This window comes from Camelina sativa, chromosome 17 (genome assembly GCF_000633955.1).
Source record: "Camelina sativa cultivar DH55 chromosome 17, Cs, whole genome shotgun sequence".
In the NCBI taxonomy this organism is placed as follows: Eukaryota; Viridiplantae; Streptophyta; class Magnoliopsida; order Brassicales; family Brassicaceae; genus Camelina; species Camelina sativa.
This window is the reverse complement of record NC_025701.1, coordinates 18,325,460-18,344,262: the sequence shown is the minus strand read 5'-3', so window position 1 is coordinate 18,344,262 and position 18,803 is coordinate 18,325,460. Positions and strand designations below refer to the sequence as shown.

General features: G+C 36.8%; 3 protein-coding genes across 4 annotated transcripts; 1 reads left to right on the top strand and 2 right to left on the bottom strand.

Annotated features, from left to right (window-relative positions):
- LOC104757576 (acetyltransferase NSI) lies at nucleotides 811-2,497 on the top strand. Of its 2 annotated transcripts, none has more exons than XM_010480323.2 (8): nucleotides 811-952; nucleotides 1,037-1,128; nucleotides 1,248-1,308; nucleotides 1,402-1,591; nucleotides 1,680-1,785; nucleotides 1,911-2,023; nucleotides 2,102-2,195; nucleotides 2,279-2,497. In XM_010480323.2, exons 1-8 carry the CDS (start codon nucleotides 894-896, stop codon nucleotides 2,353-2,355), a joined length of 792 nt encoding a protein of 263 aa, XP_010478625.1. In that variant the 5' UTR covers nucleotides 811-893; the 3' UTR covers nucleotides 2,356-2,497. The 2 variants fall into 2 exon arrangements, with proteins under 2 accessions (XP_010478625.1, XP_010478624.1); XM_010480322.2 differs by having other exon boundaries at nucleotides 812-952; nucleotides 1,908-2,023.
- On the bottom strand, nucleotides 2,652-4,893 carry LOC104757575 (phosphoribulokinase, chloroplastic). Its single transcript, XM_010480321.2, has 5 exons — nucleotides 4,200-4,893; nucleotides 3,846-3,930; nucleotides 3,676-3,760; nucleotides 3,347-3,591; nucleotides 2,652-3,078 (listed from the first exon to the last, which is right to left on the bottom strand). The coding sequence occupies exons 1-5, from the start codon at nucleotides 4,721-4,723 to the stop codon at nucleotides 2,830-2,832; spliced, it is 1,188 nt and encodes a 395-aa protein (XP_010478623.1). The 5' UTR covers nucleotides 4,724-4,893; the 3' UTR covers nucleotides 2,652-2,829.
- On the bottom strand, nucleotides 6,030-9,013 carry LOC104757574 (secretory carrier-associated membrane protein 4-like). Its single transcript, XM_010480320.2, has 12 exons — nucleotides 8,782-9,013; nucleotides 8,161-8,253; nucleotides 7,998-8,060; nucleotides 7,861-7,894; nucleotides 7,617-7,739; nucleotides 7,460-7,522; nucleotides 7,270-7,363; nucleotides 7,100-7,145; nucleotides 6,936-7,003; nucleotides 6,601-6,649; nucleotides 6,456-6,521; nucleotides 6,030-6,350 (listed from the first exon to the last, which is right to left on the bottom strand). The coding sequence occupies exons 1-12, from the start codon at nucleotides 8,845-8,847 to the stop codon at nucleotides 6,318-6,320; spliced, it is 798 nt and encodes a 265-aa protein (XP_010478622.1). The 5' UTR covers nucleotides 8,848-9,013; the 3' UTR covers nucleotides 6,030-6,317.

The window sequence follows — 18,803 nt, the reverse complement described above, 5'->3', positions numbered from 1 at the left end:
TTCAACTGTGCAACCATTTGAAAAAAACTATTCAATCCATTCAACTTAGGATTATTGAACCCATTCATCTCCAAAAATGTGGATGAACAAGTTGAACAATTTTACTGTATAAGTTCGTTTTTTCAACTTTCTAAGTTAAATGGGTTGAATAGTTTTTTTCAGCCTAATATTTTTACCTTATTCATTTTTAAGCAACCATTTGTACCCATAGTTTAGACAATTGTAAATTTCTAATTTCATACGAGCATAAAAAAAGTGATTCTACAAGAGTGGAAGAACCCTTATAACTATATTACATGCCTATCATATTTTCATCTTTCCCTTTGCTTAAGTCCTATTCATAAACTAAAAACGAGTTCATAATCATATCAAGAGCGGACCCAAGGCAATGAAGGGTGTGGGACTCTCAACATTATCCCTTTAGATTTAGAGTATAATTTTTAAGGATAGAGTTTAAGAGTTTAAGATTTAGGGTTTAATTTTGAATATTAAAACTTGAGTTTAATTTTGTGGTATTTTTGAATAAAAAACTCATTTTAATGGTATTTTTAAAAATAAAACTAAAATAAAAATTGTATTTTTGGTTAAAAAATTTAGTTTAGTAGTATTTATAAGAATTGTCCTTTATTAATTTAGGAAAACCAGTATTCAGTTTACACAGTCTTGCAAATCAACAAAAAAAAAAAAAGCAAAATTATCACAACTAACAATAAATTACAAATAAAATTGGTCCAAAATAAAATCCAACAAAAATATAAAAAGGGGCAAAAGCGTAAATAAGAAAAGAAGATGACACAAGAGGCAAAAGCTGCAATTGGAAGGCGTTATGCTAAAACTCTTCTCGTTTTGTCTGATTTCTCTCCACTCTCAAGTCTCAACCACAAAAATAAAAAATGTTACTAATCCCAATTTCTTCTTCTTCTTCGTCGTCTTCGTCTTCGTCTTCGTCTGTGTAAGTGTTTTACCTTTTGAACATTCAAATTCTCGTCTTTTAAATGATTGTTACTAACATCCTTTTTACTCCTTTGTTGTATAGCCTTCCTCAATCTTTCTTCAATTCTACTACTTCATATTCGTCGAATCATCACTCTCTGTTCCTCTCCAATCTCAGTTACCCGGTTCCACATGGTACCATATCCTTCAATCTGTTGACTTTTTTCAATTTCACAACTTCGAATTCACAAAACTGTGATTTGGGTCTTTCTCTTTGAGTACATCAAAGCTGAGATTACAATTCTGTTCTTCAGGAAGTAGAAAGTTGAAGACTTTACGGCTCAGAGCCAATTTCTGGGAGTCAATTCGATCTGGGTATTACGAAAGTTTCATACTTTTTTTTTTATCTTATGAGAACTAGAGCTGATACTACAACAAAACCATTGATTGATTGATTGATTCGTGTAGGTTTGTGAAGAATAACAATAGTACCCAACTTGTTGAACCACCTTCTATAGTCGATGATGAAGAAGAACCATTGTTGCCTGTGGAGTTTACTTTAGTTGAGAGAACTCTTCAAGATGGGTTGATTGAAGAAATCATATTTTCTTCAGGTGGTGAAATTGATGTGTATGATCTTCAAGGTCTTTGTGACAAGGTAGATAAAAAAACACTATACTCTTTTGCTCCCGTTACTACTTTTACTTGAACAATCTCACCTGATGGATATATATTAAAAAAAAAAGGTGGGATGGCCACGGAGACCGTTAGTGAAACTAGCTGCAGCTTTGAAGAATAGTTATATGGTAGCTACATTGCATTCTGTTATGAAGTCATCATCAGGTTCATCAGGTGCTTATTACTAAGTAACACTTTTTCTTTATTCATTATAAGCAACGTATACATATATAGAGATACCAAGAGGATGTTTTGATGAACATCTTAGCGGATTTTGGAGAAGTTATTTGACACAGAAGGCGATAATGGCGAGAAGCAACAGGAGAAGAAGCTTATTGGTATGGCACGTGCGACGTCGGATCATGCTTTTAATGCTACAATCTGGGATGTTCTTGTTGATCCTGAATATCAGGTACTGTACTGAGTTCTCTTTGTTCTGTGCATCGCTTAGTGTTTGAGATTAAATAGTAGTGTTTTTGTTTATTCTCAGGGTCAAGGGCTTGGTAAAGCTCTTGTTGAAAAGCTTGTAAGAGCTCTACTCCAGAGAGATATTGGTAACATATCTCTTTTTGCAGATAGTCAAGGTAACACATATCGATTGTAACCAAAAAGTATCTGGATTTGTTCTTTCTTAGTTGTTGAGTATGTATGTGTCCCTTTGTTGCAGTTGTGGATTTCTATCAGAACTTGGGGTTTGAAGCTGATCCAGAAGGCATCAAAGGCATGTTTTGGTACCCAAAGTAGTAGTACTTGGTGATTGCAAGAACAAAGGGATTATTATTATTTGTTTGTAAACCTTTTGTGCTTTCTTATATAAATCTGTAAGGAAGTATGAAACTGTGTAATTTGTAACCCAAAAATCAATTTCTCTATTTGAGATTCAACAGAGTATGATCAATATTCTTTGGTTGGGTTAATTCTTGGTTTTCAATCTATGATTTTGTAAAATATATAAAACTTTGTTGGATAGATAAACGGAGTTCTATAAACTGAACTGTTATTTGCTCTGCTATTTAACTTCTCTACAGTACATGCTTTTCTTTTTTTTATCTCCCACACAAATTACAAACAAGCAAAGACCGTCCTTTTCGCCATATGAAAATCCGCGGTAAACATCGCATAAAGAAAGAAAAGAAAGAGAGAAAGAAATAAAGAAAAGAAGAAACTGCGGATGGATTTATCGACGCGTTCTATTTGGCATCACTCTGTTTGTTTGTTTCAGGCTTTAGCTTCAGCACGGGCAGTGGCTTTGTTGGCAATGAGCTGCTCGTAAAGATCTCTGATCTTCAATCCAACAATGGTTTGGAATAGACCAGTCCCGTTGTTGCTACCAGGGAAATCAGCATGCTTGAGCATTTGTTGAGTGACTTCTCCATAGAATTTGGTTGACAGGTTGCTCAGATGACTCTCCACGTAAATCAGCTCGTCCAGTCTATCGAATTGCCCATCCATTTCCAAAACTGATACCTGAGAAAAAGAAAACGAGAGAGATCAGAGCTAAGAAACAAGACCATATGCAAATAGTCTAGTTGGTAACTCATGAAATGAAATATAAAATATGAAACATAACCTATGGTTATAGAATGAGAACTGAATGACTATGTGATTCTTCATGCATTTATATAATTCTTATGCGGTAACACGGTATATACTATTAGTTACCGCAAAATTATGGACAATTTACATGCATTTTCATTGATTTCTCACAATATATACGTCATTATGCAATATGTACCTCATGGTCGAAGTAGGAATCAGGCTCGTAGTTGAACTTGATGCCAGGGTACGAGCAGGTAAGTTTGCGGCCGCAAGGGATCCAAGAGATGGTTGAACCTTCATCGAATAGGTAAACCGGGCTAAAGTATTTCACACCTTCCTTCATTATCAATCTCACTCTCAACACTTTCCCTTCATTGTCATCTGGAATCAACTGCGTAGGAAGCACTTCGATGACCGCATCCGCGTACTGCTTTTGCGGGTCTGTATGTATAAGCCATTGATGATTTGTTAAACCGATCAAGAAGAAAAAGACATGCGATTACACCAAGAAAATAGAGTTTTTACCGATGAATGCATCGAAGTCGGGCTTTCGTGCTTCGATACTCGCTTTGATGCTCTCCAAACTGTGACCTCTTTCAGCCATGTCCCTCTGTGATCATTCGGTTTATACAATAAATCAAAATTGTTCGAATAGCGATGGTAGAAACGTAGATGAATAATTAAAAGAAACGCACCTGAATTTTCCAAGCGAATTTGACTTCGTTGCTAATGTCTAAGTAGATACTGAAGTCAAGTAAGTCTCTTACTCTCTCATCAAACCTATACAGGTAGAGAGATAAATAATATTATTAAAATTTATAAAACATTACAACTACCCAAAACTATATACTTAATTATTCGAATTAAACGGTGTCACGCTACATGCATAGGTTTGAAGATCCATCTTTTAATATTCTGATACTCATTCTTACATAAAATCTAAGTCAAGATTCTCAATCATCCAAATTCCGACAAGATAAGAGACTTCCAAACTCAAAAAAAATATGAATTTGTCTGAGGGACAAAGCAGAGTATGTGTGTGGCCTTACATTGGGTGAAGACCTTCGATGACAAGAATCTTAGGAGGCTGGATAAGCTCAGGTGCGTCAAGAAGTCCAGTGACATGGTTGTATATCGGTTTCTCGACGGCGACACCACTCTTAAGAGCCTTGACTTGCTCATACATGAGATCAAAGTCATTGGCGCGTGGGTCCAAAGCGGTGACCTTTTGCTCTTTGCGACCGTACCTGTCTAGGGAATGGTAATCGTCAAGACAGATCACGGTGGTGGTGTCGCTGATGAGTGTGTTGGAGTCAGGGTTCCCGCCTTTCGGTGGCTTGGCAGCACCACCGAAGACGCTGGTGAGCCTCCGCATAAAGGTACTCTTGCCGCAGCCAGAGTCGGCAGCGAGCCCGATCACGATGGTTTCTTGTGAGCACGTGATGAGAGTGTTGAATCTACGGTTGGTTTGGGGTTGACGACGGTAGAGGAAGACTTGTTTGGAGGAGGAAGAAGAGGTTAAGAAATGAGTTGAATTGAGGGCTTGTGTTGAGTAGATGGTTGAGACAGCCATTGTTGTTTGTTTTGGTTCCTCTTCTTCTCCGCCCTAAGCTCTCTCTTTTTGTTTTAGTGTTTTGTGAGCTCAGGTTGAGTGATGAGGATTTAGGATAGAATGAAAGAAATGTGGGTAACGATTTTTGATTTTATGGGTTTTTGTGTGGTGATGTAAAGATGTGGTTTTTTATAAATAATGGAAATATAAATTTTTTTTTTTCTTTTCTTATTATGATGGGGAAAGAGAGAAATGAGAGGAGGACAATGGGTCTATAAGAAAAACAGATGTCAATTTGCAAAGAAGAAAAGGAGTTTTGTTTTGGTTGTGTGATGAGTGGCTCATGTGTTTGGTCTCTTGAGGTAAAAATTACTTTGTAATGTTGTTTAGTCTCTCTATGTTTTAAGATAATTGTTGATAAGATAAGAGGATAATGAAACATTTCTAGCCAATAGAAACCAAGCTAGATATTCTAATTACTATATGAAGTGGTAATATATAAGGTTAAAAAGATGATTGGGAAAAATTGAGTTTGGGGGAGAGGAGTGGTGGAGTTGCCGATGAAGTGATAAACTAACAGGGCATGGAGGGAGACGCTTGCTTGGTGGTTGTTTGATTATCTTTTTTCGGGGGTTTTGGATATTTGAATTGACACGTGGGAGATTCTAATTGGAGTGATGGGGATTAGGTGTTTAAGGTCTGAAGATGAAGGAGAGTGTATTATGTGGGTCACATTGACACGTCGTCGTATATCCCCTTTTAGGCTTCGAATCTTTATGGTCTCTCGAACCACTTACCTTTTCTTGCATTTATATTTTTTTTTTCTGAGGGACCAAGCCTTATTGCTTTACCTTAACAATGGGCTTCATCAAGCCTACCAAATTAGTTAAGACACCAAACTTTTATTCACCGTATACGGCTATTATACTACACGTAACAAAATGGCATTTATTACCAGAGCTGACATCGGGATTGTAAAATCATGGTTTATACTTTATCGACCGCGTTAGCATCGGCAGTTCGGCACTTGTTGCATTTTCTTGGACAGAAAGTAAAAATGCAGTCTCCGGCATACGTTTCAATTACACACATGAAAAATAAAAAGAGTCATATGCTAACGTTACATTGACTATGTGGACTTATACCAAAACAAATTACTTAGGGTGCTAGTTAATTTCACGAAATTGTATCCCTCTTGGTGTATGCAAATGATAAACGTTCATGATCATTTCTCGAATAATAACTCTGTTGTACGCAATGATAATCATACTTACTGACAGCAGATTCTAAAACTAAAATTCAGACCCAAGAGAGTCGCTAGTAATAATTCATGGCTATGATTTTTCTGTCTTAATACTTTTCCTCGAAAAAAATCCCAAAACGTTCAGAGAAGATACTGATACTAAAGGTATTACAGACCAGAGAAGAACAGAGTAAAAAACCTAAAGAAATGGCCGAACAACCACTCTCTCACTATAGTAACTAAAAATTTACCTCAATCAACACAACGCATCCATTGGTAAAATGGTAATTACATTCATACGAGATACACATGTTTCAAACCTTTTTTATCGTAAGGGAAAAATTACCATCATCCTCCTCTCTTCTCTCCTTTTCACTTGTTTCCCCTAAAGTAGAGGTAAATTTTCTGCAGAGCCAAAATGGGAAACCAGATCAGTTCATATGTTTACCGGTTCAATCAACGTCAACAAATTTTTGAAGAAACAAATAAAAAGTATGATCAGAGGCTTACCTGAAGAACCCATAGACTCAGAAGTGACTCCAAGCAGAATAGACCGAAGCCGATAAAGTAGAAGATCTGCCATCATTCATTAGAGTCAGACACATTGAAATATATTATAGGCTTCGTGAATATAAAATGAATGTTTAGCTCATACCCCGGCTAATAAACTGTCTGACATGACGTCAATTGCTGCAAGCACACCCCTGTTGATCAAAAAGAGAATGGCAACAATGTCAATCTCAAGGCAACAAAACATAGATACAATATAGAACATTAATTTCACAAGGTTGTCAGGTTTCACTGTCTAAAAATTTGTACAGAGGTTAAATACTGCTAATTCTCACTTAAACTGGTTATCATATCGTTCTTAAGTTGCAAGTCAATATTAATAAACCTATCAAAACAATTTAGAACTATCCAAGTGAAGCCCTCACCAGACAACTACGTATAAAGTACCAGAAAATCATAGGCTATGGTTGAATGGCTTACGTTAATGACTTTCCCTGGAAAAAGATCGGAGGGGCAATGGCGGCAACGATACAGAAGCCAATGTGAATCTGAAAAGAGCCAAGGTCAATTATATGGAAATTGGGAAGTCTATCTGCTCATAGGTAAGATTAAATTATATCTGACAATTTTACTTATAAACTCACCAAGTAGGTGAAGAAAAACCAACCAAACTTCAAAGCGCTGTCAGTCCTACAAGGTAAAAAGCATTTCAATTATATGACCTGTCTTGTTAAAGTAGTACCAATGCATAGTGACAGACTGAATTACGAATGTAATACAACCATTGGAAGAGAACAGTTAATAGGAGTGTTACCTCATGGCTCGGTAGAGAGGCCTGTACCATAGTACATAAGAAAGTGGACATCCGATCAAGGCATATATCGTGGCAAGGAAAAAGATTTTAACACCTATCATTAATATTTAACAATCAGTATTAGTTCAACCAAAACCGATCAGAACTTCATGAAAACTACGAAATAGATTATAATATAGTGTAGGCTCACCTCCGCCTTTAATCCAGCAGACCATCGTTGCAATGACATTGAATACCAGACACAGAACTATACCTGAAATTTTTAAACTCCCAACAGTCAAATACAAGCCCATCAATTTCGATACGTGTCATATAAAAAAAATACAGATGAACTATATTAGACTGACCTAACCAACTAGCAAAAGCCAGATACTGCAGTTTTTGAGCATGAACTGGTATCTCGTTAGCAATGTCATGGTGCATGATTGGGAAAAACGGTGGCCAGTTTTTATCATCTATCTGCACACCAGCTGCAACACAAATTTAATACTATGATTAGTTATCATTCACCAAGACACTTACCAAGATATATCTTTCGGAAACAAGTCAAAACTAATGAATAATATCGTCATCAAGTTGCCATGTGCTTACATTTAGCAATAGCTTCCTCTCTTCGCTTGATATCCTGAGTGAACATTATACAAAAGAACATGAATAAGCAAAAAAATTAAGAACGACGGTGAAGATATGTCTGAACGAAATTCATAACAATGTGTAGTGATACTAACCATTTCTTTCTTCCTAAGCTCTGATTCCCAGTCAGCAAGCTTTCTCTGTTTCTGTGAAGAATCCTGCATCAGTCAAACACCCATATAAGACGAATCATATAAGATAAATCCAAGTGAGAAAAAGGTTCATGAGTTCAGTGGATATATTAAAGTCATTAATTACATTCATATTATCTAATGGAATATCAACAGTAGCATCAAGGCTTTGGCCAAATTCAACTGGCCTAGATGCAGCAGGAACCCTTCCACCACCTTTCTGCAAAATTAATCAAGAATAACAAAAATCAGTAAACTATCAATTATCAAGCACCAAATAGTACGAAGAACCAATCAACATAGAGTTTGATTCTCAAAACACTAAACGAATGAGTCACACAAGCATCACTGATTTGTCAAAACCTCACTCCAAACTGAACCAAATTACTCGCTAACACTACTCATTTCTGGAAAATATTAAACCTAGTTCCAGATCCACAGATATATAGGCGGCCAGTATCCCGAAGAAACATCGAGAGATCTATAACCTTTTTTTGGCAAACCTAAACACTGTTATTGAAATAGAAATGAGCCTTTCGTAATCAAACTGACATTACACAGTCCTTAGTTTCTATATTAAAAAAAAAAAAAAAACAAAAAAACACGAGATAAGCGAGAGATCTATATTCCTATATCGTCGCTAACGCAAAACTAAATCCGAAAATCGAAAAATAAAAAAAAATAGAAAACGAAGATTCAGGGGGAGAAGAAGAAGGAGAAAGAGAGATAGAGAGAAGTAGGCATTTACCGAAAAAGGATTGACGATTTCTTCTTCTTCCTCATCGAAAGGGTTGGGATCGTGGTGGCGATTCATTGTTAGTTAGAGATCTTCTCTAGATTTACGAAACTGATAGATTTGTTTCCCGATAAGATCGCCGAGATCCGGCGAGGAGTTAAGAAAGAGAGAGAGAGATGGCGAAGAAAAGAAAAAGATGTGAAGCGAACTGATATGGATGGACCGCTTTTTTTTTTTTTTCCTCTTTTTCTCTTTTCTCACACATACATGTACACGTTCATACGAAACGCGAGTTTTGGAACTAGTGTACTTACGAAACTACCCCTAAGAAGTATATGGGCCGTTTTTGGTTATTTGTTCTGGATTTTATTAAGTAGGCCCAACTCATTGTCTTATAATATCTCTATACTATTATTATTATTATCATTATCAAATTTTCATTATTCTTAGAGGTAGAGTTAAAAGTTAACACAAAATGATATTTACATATCACATATATAATCTTATATATTGTAAATAATAAATTTATTTAGTATTATTTCATATATATTGGTATATAGTGAACATAAAATTATTAAGAATATAAATGGGTAGACAGTAAAAAAAATATTATCTTTGTTACCAAAACAAATAGTCGATGTATACACCTCATTCTATTATCCAAGTAATCAAACAAATTTTCTTTGTAAAACTTATTTATTAGTGTAACAGCCGTGAACCAAATATTGAGATTTGGAGATGGGTGTCGATCGACACACCCTTTTCTGGTTCGATCAGATTATTTTAATTCACGATTTTTGGTTTGGTTTGGTTTATTTGGGTTGTCCAAACCGGGTATATAAGCGGAGAAGCGACAAAGTGAGGGTTTTAGAGTGTTTTGGTTGAGAGAAGAAAAAAAGAGAAAGGAGAGAACTTGTGAGTTGAGAAGTTTTTGGCTTGTTGTTGGTGGTTTTTGGTGAGATCTGTTCCTGTGGAGTAGAGATCTAGAGCTAAGGAAGAAGGAGGAGCTTCCTAAGGTGTTGGATTCGTCATGTTTTGGTCAGAATCTTCCTGCAAAGAGGTGAGTGCATGACCATGGCTGATCTAAGCCTGAGATCTCTTATATTTTGCTTATTCTATGTTGTTTGTGGTGTTGTTTTTTCTTGTGGTGGTTGTGTTATGGTTCTCATAGGTTCCTAAAGCTATTGGGTGAGTTTGGGACGGATTGGAGATGATTGGAAACAAAGATTTGAGGATCGGCTTCGAGCAGAACGTGTTTGCGGGGTCGGTGTCGATCGACACCAGGTGGATGTCGGTCGACACCAAGTAGAGGGTAGTGTTGATTGACACCATTTTGGTGTCGGTCAACACCAACTTGTCTGTTGCATGGTTTTCCTGGTTTGTTGTGTTTGTTTGTTGTTTGTTAAACATTGGAATCTCAGTTGCTTGTGTGTATAGCCTAGTAGATGAGGGGATTGCCTCACTAAGTATTTGTGATAATACTTACGCATCTCAATTGTTGTTTGTTGTGTGCAGGTATGTGACATGGAATCATGGCGATGAGGAGGAAGATGATCTAGGGTCTTGGTTGTTGTGTTATGGTTATGTTATTGATGTTGGAACCTTGGATAGAGTTATGCTAGGTTGTTGGATAGAATGGTTAAGAATGTTATTGTATTGATGTTATATCGGTTTTGTATTGTTGGTATGTTTCCGCTGTGCATATTGGTTGTTGTTGGTTTATTGATGAATTTTGGGTTGGTTGGTTTAATTAAGTAGTATGGGATGCTTAATTATATATTAATATATATATATATATATATTTTTAAACGGGTCGGGTTGTTTCATTTTGGTATCAGAGCCCTTACGGTTCTAGGATGGTTAAGTGGATGGTTTTAGGATGGTTAAGTGGATGGTTTAGAGCGGTTTAGGAATTTAATTGGTTGAATTATTTTCCTATTGTTGGATGCATGATATTGTGTGAAGGAATTGATTATGAGTAGTTAGTCAATTTGCATGTGGTATAGAGTCCTAGTATCATCCTCTTCGAGCCTTCAATGAGATTCCACGGTAAGTTGTTTTGTGTGTTGTTAGTTGTGTAGTGTTTTTAGCTTCTGTATGGGAGGTGCAGTTGGCTATTGTCAAATTGTTANTTATATCGGTTTTGTATTGTTGGTATGTTTCCGCTGTGCATATTGGTTGTTGTTGGTTTATTGATGAATTTTGGGTTGGTTGGTTTAATTAAGTAGTATGGGATGCTTAATTATATATTAATATATATATATATATATATTTTTAAACGGGTCGGGTTGTTTCATTTTGGTATCAGAGCCCTTACGGTTCTAGGATGGTTAAGTGGATGGTTTTAGGATGGTTAAGTGGATGGTTTAGAGCGGTTTAGGAATTTAATTGGTTGAATTATTTTCCTATTGTTGGATGCATGATATTGTGTGAAGGAATTGATTATGAGTAGTTAGTCAATTTGCATGTGGTATAGAGTCCTAGTATCATCCTCTTCGAGCCTTCAATGAGATTCCACGGTAAGTTGTTTTGTGTGTTGTTAGTTGTGTAGTGTTTTTAGCTTCTGTATGGGAGGTGCAGTTGGCTATTGTCAAATTGTTAGAAAGTGGTGGATCACGCCGGTATCGGAAAATACCGTTGGCGGTGATTTGTGAAAGTGGATGTGTTGGAAAGGGATTTCCGAGAAGTTAAGTTGGACACTTACTTCTTCCAGGGTGGCTGGAGTGCCACTGTTTAACAAGATGAGGTGATGTTCAGAGTACAAAATTTCCGTGAAGCGGTGGTGTTGAGGGAAGTTTCCTAAAATAGAAGTTTCTATAAGTGGAAAGTTTTCAAAAGAGGAAAGTTCTAAAAATGGAAAGTTTTATGGGAGTTAGAATTTGTCCATTTTTAGCGGTTGTGAACCTTGGAGGGGCTTGTGTGGCCGATGTGCTTACTGATGTTGCTGGAGGTCCAGCGGGTGCTGTGAGTGTGGTAACAGGTTTTGCTCCGACCGAGATGACCGTATTGCGGATTTACTGACAATATTGTTGGACAAGATTTAATAAGATTATTAGTTCTTATGAAATCTTGATGTGGAGCCGGTTAAGAGATTATGTGATTCTTGGAATGGAAAGTTTCAATAAATAGAAAGTTTCTAAATATGGAAAGTGTTTAGGGAGATAGAGCTTTCCTATTTATGGAAAGTGTTGTTGCAAAGGAAAAATAGAAAGTTCCAAAAAATGAACNTGGATGGTTTAGAGCGGTTTAGGAATTTAATTGGTTGAATTATTTTCCTATTGTTGGATGCATGATATTGTGTGAAGGAATTGATTATGAGTAGTTAGTCAATTTGCATGTGGTATAGAGTCCTAGTATCATCCTCTTCGAGCCTTCAATGAGATTCCACGGTAAGTTGTTTTGTGTGTTGTTAGTTGTGTAGTGTTTTTAGCTTCTGTATGGGAGGTGCAGTTGGCTATTGTCAAATTGTTAGAAAGTGGTGGATCACGCCGGTATCGGAAAATACCGTTGGCGGTGATTTGTGAAAGTGGATGTGTTGGAAAGGGATTTCCGAGAAGTTAAGTTGGACACTTACTTCTTCCAGGGTGGCTGGAGTGCCACTGTTTAACAAGATGAGGTGATGTTCAGAGTACAAAATTTCCGTGAAGCGGTGGTGTTGAGGGAAGTTTCCTAAAATAGAAGTTTCTATAAGTGGAAAGTTTTCAAAAGAGGAAAGTTCTAAAAATGGAAAGTTTTATGGGAGTTAGAATTTGTCCATTTTTAGCGGTTGTGAACCTTGGAGGGGCTTGTGTGGCCGATGTGCTTACTGATGTTGCTGGAGGTCCAGCGGGTGCTGTGAGTGTGGTAACAGGTTTTGCTCCGACCGAGATGACCGTATTGCGGATTTACTGACAATATTGTTGGACAAGATTTAATAAGATTATTAGTTCTTATGAAATCTTGATGTGGAGCCGGTTAAGAGATTATGTGATTCTTGGAATGGAAAGTTTCAATAAATAGAAAGTTTCTAAATATGGAAAGTGTTTAGGGAGATAGAGCTTTCCTATTTATGGAAAGTGTTGTTGCAAAGGAAAAATAGAAAGTTCCAAAAAATGAACGTTTCTAAAAATGGAAAGTTCTATGAATAGTTAGGACTTGTCTATTTTTGGGAAAGTGGATGTGAAATGCCGGAGTGGCGGGAATGTTGAGTGGATGACCTGAAGAGTGGTCACAGATGAGATGATCAGTTCTCAAGGATTTTTGATTGGTGATGTCACGGTGCTAAGAGAATATGCGGGTTCTACAAATGGCAAGTTTTATGAATAGTTAGAGCTTGCCTATTTATGGAAAGTGCGGTTGCAAACTGTGACAACCCGTCCCGCGGACCCCACTAGCCCCCGCTAGCTGTCCCAACGACCGTTCGTGGACCCTGCTAGCCCCCCAAACAAATAGGAAGTTATATAAATAGTGGGGTCCGTGGGACGAATTGTCACACAAACAAATAGGAAGTTATATGAATAGTTAGAGCTTGTCTATTTTTGGAAATGGCGTGTATATACACCCGAATGGTTGAGATGTTTTAGAGTTGGCCAGAAGAGTAGTCATGGTGGTCTTGATATTCCGGTGAGGGAATATAGTGGTTGGTAGGACATTGTGATGTTTTACGCGAACCACGAGAGGTGGTTCCGGTCGGGAGATGCTTATAGACGTTAGGACTTGTTTGCTCATGAGGAGATGATTAGTTCTCCTAAGGAGATGATTAGTTCTCCTCAGGGGATGATTAGTTCCCCTGGTGCACCGCGGGCTTGACGGGTTGCGACCTTGAGAGCGGCAGAGGAGATGATTAGTTCCTGGAGGGGATGAGTAGTTCTCCTGGTACCGAGATCTCGAGGGTGACGATCCGAGAGTGAGGCAGTATGGCTCGAGGACGACGGTCTGAGAGTGCAGGCGGTGCAGTTTGAGGGTTGCGACCTGAGAATGTATGGAAAACCTTTGTGACAGTGCACGGAAAACCTTTGCTGACGGTGTTCAATCCTATCAAAGGATGTGCGGGCCATCGTGACGGTTGCACAGAGGTCCTTGGCAGATGGACGATGCTGCGGGATTCGAGGACGAATCCTTGTTGGTGGGGAAGAATTGTAACATCCGTGAACCAAATATTAAGATTTGGGGATGGGTGTCGATCGACACTAGGGGTGTGTTGATCGACACCAGCTTTTCTGGTTCGACCAGATTGTTTTAATTCGCGATTTTTGGTTTATTTTATTTGGGTTGTCCAAACCGGTATATAAGCGGAGAAGCGACAAAGTGAGGGTTTTAAAGTGTTTTGGTCGCCGTTGAGAGAAGAAAAAGAGAGAGAGGAGAGGATTTGTGAGTTACTGTGGAGTAGAGATCTAGAGCTAAGGACGAAGGAGGAGCTTCCTAAGGTATTGGATTCGTCATCCTTTGGTCAGAATCTTCCTGTAAAGAGGTGAGTGCATGACCACGGCTGATCTAAGCCTGAGATCTCTTACGTTTTGCTTGTTCTATGTTGTTTGTGGTGTTGTTGTTGCTTGTGGTGGATGTGTTATGGTTCTCATAGGTTCCTAAAGCTTTTGGGTGAGTTTGGGACGGATTGGAGATGATTGGAAATGGAGATTCGAGGATCGGCTTCGAGCAGAACATGTCTGCGGGGTCGGTGTCGATCGACACCAAGTAGAGGGCAGTGTCGATCAACACCAACTTGTCTGTTGCGTGGTTTTCCTGGTTTGTTGTGTTTGTTTGTTGTTTGTTAAACATTGTTATCTCAATTACTTGTTTGTATAGCCTCGTAGATGGGAGGATTGCCTCACTAAGTATTTGTGATAATACGTATCTCAATTGTTGTTTGTGGTGTGCAGGTATGTGACGTGGAATCATGGCGATGAGGAGGAGAATGATCTAGGGTCTCGGTTGTTGTGTTATGGACTCATGGTTATGTTATTGATGTTGGAACCTTAGATAGAGTTATACTAGGTTGTTGGATAGAATGGTTAAGAATGTTATTATATTGATGTTATGTCGGTTTTGTATTGTTGGTATGTTTCTGCTGTGCATATTGGTTGTTGTTGGTTTATTGATGAATTGTGGGTTGGTTGGTTTAATTAAGTAGTATGAGATTCTTAATTATATATTAATATTTTTTTTTTTAAAACGTGTCGGGTTGTTTCAATTAGTAAAAGGTAATGTAGGCCAGATGAGGCCACATGTGCTTTTTCTGTTTGGACAAACATATATTTCATTCATTCAAGCCAAAGAAGTACAAAGAAGCAAACATCAACCTCATAGGTTGATACAACAAAGATAAAAACTAGTACTCTTACAAAAGATTGGTAGACAACATAGATATGTTTAATCGACGTTAAGTCCATACATTGGAAACAAGAACAATGTACGTAGTAGCTTGCCACAGACAATAGAATGGTGAGTCAAAGACAATTCCAAGAGGGTTTCAGGAGATTGTTGAATGGTCACATTCCACTAGTAAAAATAGAGCGTATAGCCATGGAAAATTTTGTGACTAAGGCTATATTATTGTGGTTATATGACTACACATACACGGAAAGACACGGAAAAAAAATCATGTGTATACGATCGTCGATCGTGGCCTAAATAATCATGTCTTTTCGTGACATTATAGCCACGGTTTTGATACGCGTACTTCGTAACTAGTTTAGCCACGGATTGGCCAGGTAAATGTTTGTGGATTAAGTAGCCACGAAGTAATCAATGACTAATATGTGGCCTCTTCATATAGTTTTAATAAAAAAAATTGGCGATTATAGATTAAATCAAAATATGAAAATGATTTATTTATAAAAAAACGAAAATTATTTTAATAATACAAAACAAAAATGAAATAGAAAATAAAAATGCTCTCAGCTGCTCTCCTTCGCCACCGTAAGGCTTTTGCTCTTCGCCGCTCTCCTCCGCTACCGTATCCCGCACTCTTCTTCTGTCGCTGGATAGCTTCTCTTTCTCTGTGTATTTCGTTCTCTGGATCTAAGAAATACAACAAAATCCAATTAATTTTTGTTGATTTGAGGAGTAAAAAACGAGAGATTTACCTTTTAAACATTGAAAAGTGTTGACGGCGACGAGATCTGAAAATAAATAGTTAGATCTAAAGGTTAGATCTGAAAAGAAATGGTTAGAACTTAGAACTGAAACGAAATGGTTAGATCTGAAACCAAGAAGAAAGAAGGAGAGGAAAAGAGACATTTACCTTTGAGCGGGTTGATGAAGATCAGGGATTTGCTGTCAAATTTGGCAAACATAATTGAACCTAAAGCGTTGAAATAGAAAAGGACATGAGATCTTTGAAATAGAAAAAGCAAATACATTGAAGGAGATAAAACACTAGAGAAGGAGGAGAAGAAGAAGAAGAAGACATACCGACGGATTCAAGTCGAAGGTTAGTGGGCGACGATGGTCGAAGGCTTGGCCAGACGAAGGCATGATGATTCTTGAACAGAAAGAGATTCATGAAGAGATATAAAATAGTGACGGCTTTTTTTTTCTAAGTGTTAAGTTCAGGATTTGAGTGAGGGTTTTCGTGTTTTCCAATTTTTTTTGTCAAACAAAGAACTTTTACTAAGTTGACGAACTAAAATAAAATAATTTGGGATAAAATATTTCAGCTAACCCACGAAACTCATATATTTGGGTGTCAAACAATTCAGCTATCTAGGGGAAAAAACCAGTTATGTTGATATTTTAGTTAAATATATTTATGAAAGCATTTTGGAAAGAAAAACAATGGTTTATAATTTGTATTTAAATTAGTAATTTACAAACGACACAATTTATACAAATAGTTTCGTGAAAAATTTGTGGCAGCTTAGTAATGGTTAAGCTACAATTTTAATTCATGGCCACTTAGTCACATCTCTTATATATTAATAGAGAAGCACAATTGAGAAAAAGCTGATGTGTCAGCATTACAGAGCTCAGGACACTTTTTATACAATAGACCTTAAAACATCAACTTATTTACAATTCTCTGCCGTTATATTTATTAACAAAAAAATTTGATATACTGAGTTTGTCGTCTCCCATCACTCTCGAAAAAAAAATATGGTTTGAATATTAACAATTGGGGCTCGGTAAAACTATTGAAAACCCAATAAGTTACTTATACCAAACCTATCCTAACTGGATTTAGTATTCGTTTATGTGATAAAATCCATTCTAAAATATCCAAATAACAATATGAATATACATCAAATAAATTAAATAACAAAAATAAAAAATAAAATTCATTTGCAAGAGATATTGCTAAAAGTGTTACACGGGATGGGCGTTTTCGATCCTATCTTGCCATCAGAGGTCCAGCGTAGTTGCATACACGTATTGAAGAGGAAACCATGGTCGATGTGCCCTTTGAAAATGTTTTAGCTGTATCTTTGAGTTGAGGGTTGTTGCTCTCTATTTTTTTTTATTTTAAGCTTTATGCTCTGTTATTTATGCTACAGGCTATGTTTTCTTTGTTTGAGACCTTCTATGGCTAATAAAATTTTAGACGACTAAAAATAAGATAAAAAATAAAATATAATTTATATAAATATGATCCCGTGTGAGGCGCGGGTCCTCTATCTAGTATATATTGTGACCATAACTTAGCAAAAGAAGTCGGGTAAAAAACAAGACTAATTCGTGACTAATTAAGCCATGATTTAAGCACGAAAATGCACTGATGGATCTTTTACGGATGGAAAGTCTGAGTCTCTGTTCAATGAGGTGTCGTCCAAGATTCAAGAGTTGGAATCTGAGCTTTTTACCGGGGATAATGGAGAGAGCACTGCTTCTAATGGGGTGCCCATTCATGTCAAAAACAAAATTTTAATTCTGTTACCAGTTTCAATTTAATTTTATTTCAATTCTAATCCAGTTGCAACGTATTTGCGATGGATTAAGTTTCTTGCAAATTGCTTCAGATTTGCGAGTCAAGAGGTTTCTCGCAAATTGCTAGTAATGTGCGAGGAAAGACATACTTGCAAATTGCAAGGTAGTTTGCGAGGGATTTGTGATGTTTGCAACTTCCGAGACGCGATTTGCGAGAATTTGTTGTACCTCGCAAATCCCTTGCGATTGTTGATTTGCGAGGGAATTGTGATGTATTATTCCATCGCAAATTGATTATTTTCTTGTAGTGATGTGACGCTTTTCATTATTTTTAAGTCCGTAGCATTTTGTGACTTTTCAAGTCTAATTTGAAAAATGCCACGTAATGATCGTGACTCTTTCATGTCTATAGGAAAAATTTCTACTAGTGTTCCAAACAGAAGATAGTGACGTTGATAAGGAAACTTTGACCTTGGTCAGCCAAGGGGTCGTATAGTTGCAACAAGAGTTTTTTAGATGGGTAAAAATGTTTTAGGATTAGCATTAAGACACTAAGATTTTCTTTTACCAGGAGACCGTATTTGTCTAAGCTATCTATTGGTTTCAAAACAAGGTGAAAATGGGGTCTTTGACCATTCTCATCTACGTGGTGCTTTACATGGTGAATTATATCTTTTCTATTGACTGCCTGGCTCTACATTTCATTTTCCTAATGTATGTATGTACGGACCTGACATGACAATCCTGTGCATAGAGATACGAAGACTAAAAGCAGTATTCTAAAACAAAAAAAAACCTGATTGTCAAAAAAAAAAAACAAAACAAAAACCTTATATATAGTTGATATGCTCAAATTAATCCCTAGAATTACTCTCTCAAATTAAGAGATCAATGCAGTACTTAGAGGTCGAATTCCACAAGGACTCTAGATTATACAATAAATTGTAGAGTTTTATAATTATGCTAAACAAATTAGTTTAAATAAAGAAAAACAACGCAGAATAATAAATAAAAGCTGTGAAAATTCAATGGATCAAAAAGGTAGGCCTAAGGAATTTTTCAGGAAATTACAAATTATTAAATCAGAAAATAAATAGGATTCAACCAATTAAGAACAGATCTAGAACTCTAAACACTTCTGTAAAATAAATCAGTTCTCACTACAAATATTATCTAAATTTAAAACCAGAAAA

Coding starts and splice junctions, on each gene's coding strand:
- LOC104757576 (XM_010480322.2), top strand. CDS start 894: ATGTTACTAATCCCAATTTCTTCTTCTTCTTCGTCGTCTTCGTCTTCG. Junction 953..1,036: donor TCGTCTTCGTCTTCGTCTGT/GTAAGTGTTTTA, acceptor TTTGTTGTATAG/CCTTCCTCAATCTTTCTTCA. Junction 2,196..2,278: donor TCTTTTTGCAGATAGTCAAG/GTAACACATATC, acceptor CCTTTGTTGCAG/TTGTGGATTTCTATCAGAAC.
- LOC104757575 (XM_010480321.2), bottom strand. CDS start 4,723: ATGGCTGTCTCAACCATCTACTCAACACAAGCCCTCAATTCAACTCAT. Junction 3,931..4,199: donor ATCGAAGGTCTTCACCCAAT/GTAAGGCCACAC, acceptor CTACCTGTATAG/GTTTGATGAGAGAGTAAGAG. Junction 3,761..3,845: donor AATTCGCTTGGAAAATTCAG/GTGCGTTTCTTT, acceptor GAATGATCACAG/AGGGACATGGCTGAAAGAGG.
- LOC104757574 (XM_010480320.2), bottom strand. CDS start 8,847: ATGAATCGCCACCACGATCCCAACCCTTTCGATGAGGAAGAAGAAGAA. Junction 7,146..7,269: donor CCTCTCTACCGAGCCATGAG/GTAACACTCCTA, acceptor TTTACCTTGTAG/GACTGACAGCGCTTTGAAGT. Junction 6,522..6,600: donor CAGACAGTTTATTAGCCGGG/GTATGAGCTAAA, acceptor GAATGATGGCAG/ATCTTCTACTTTATCGGCTT.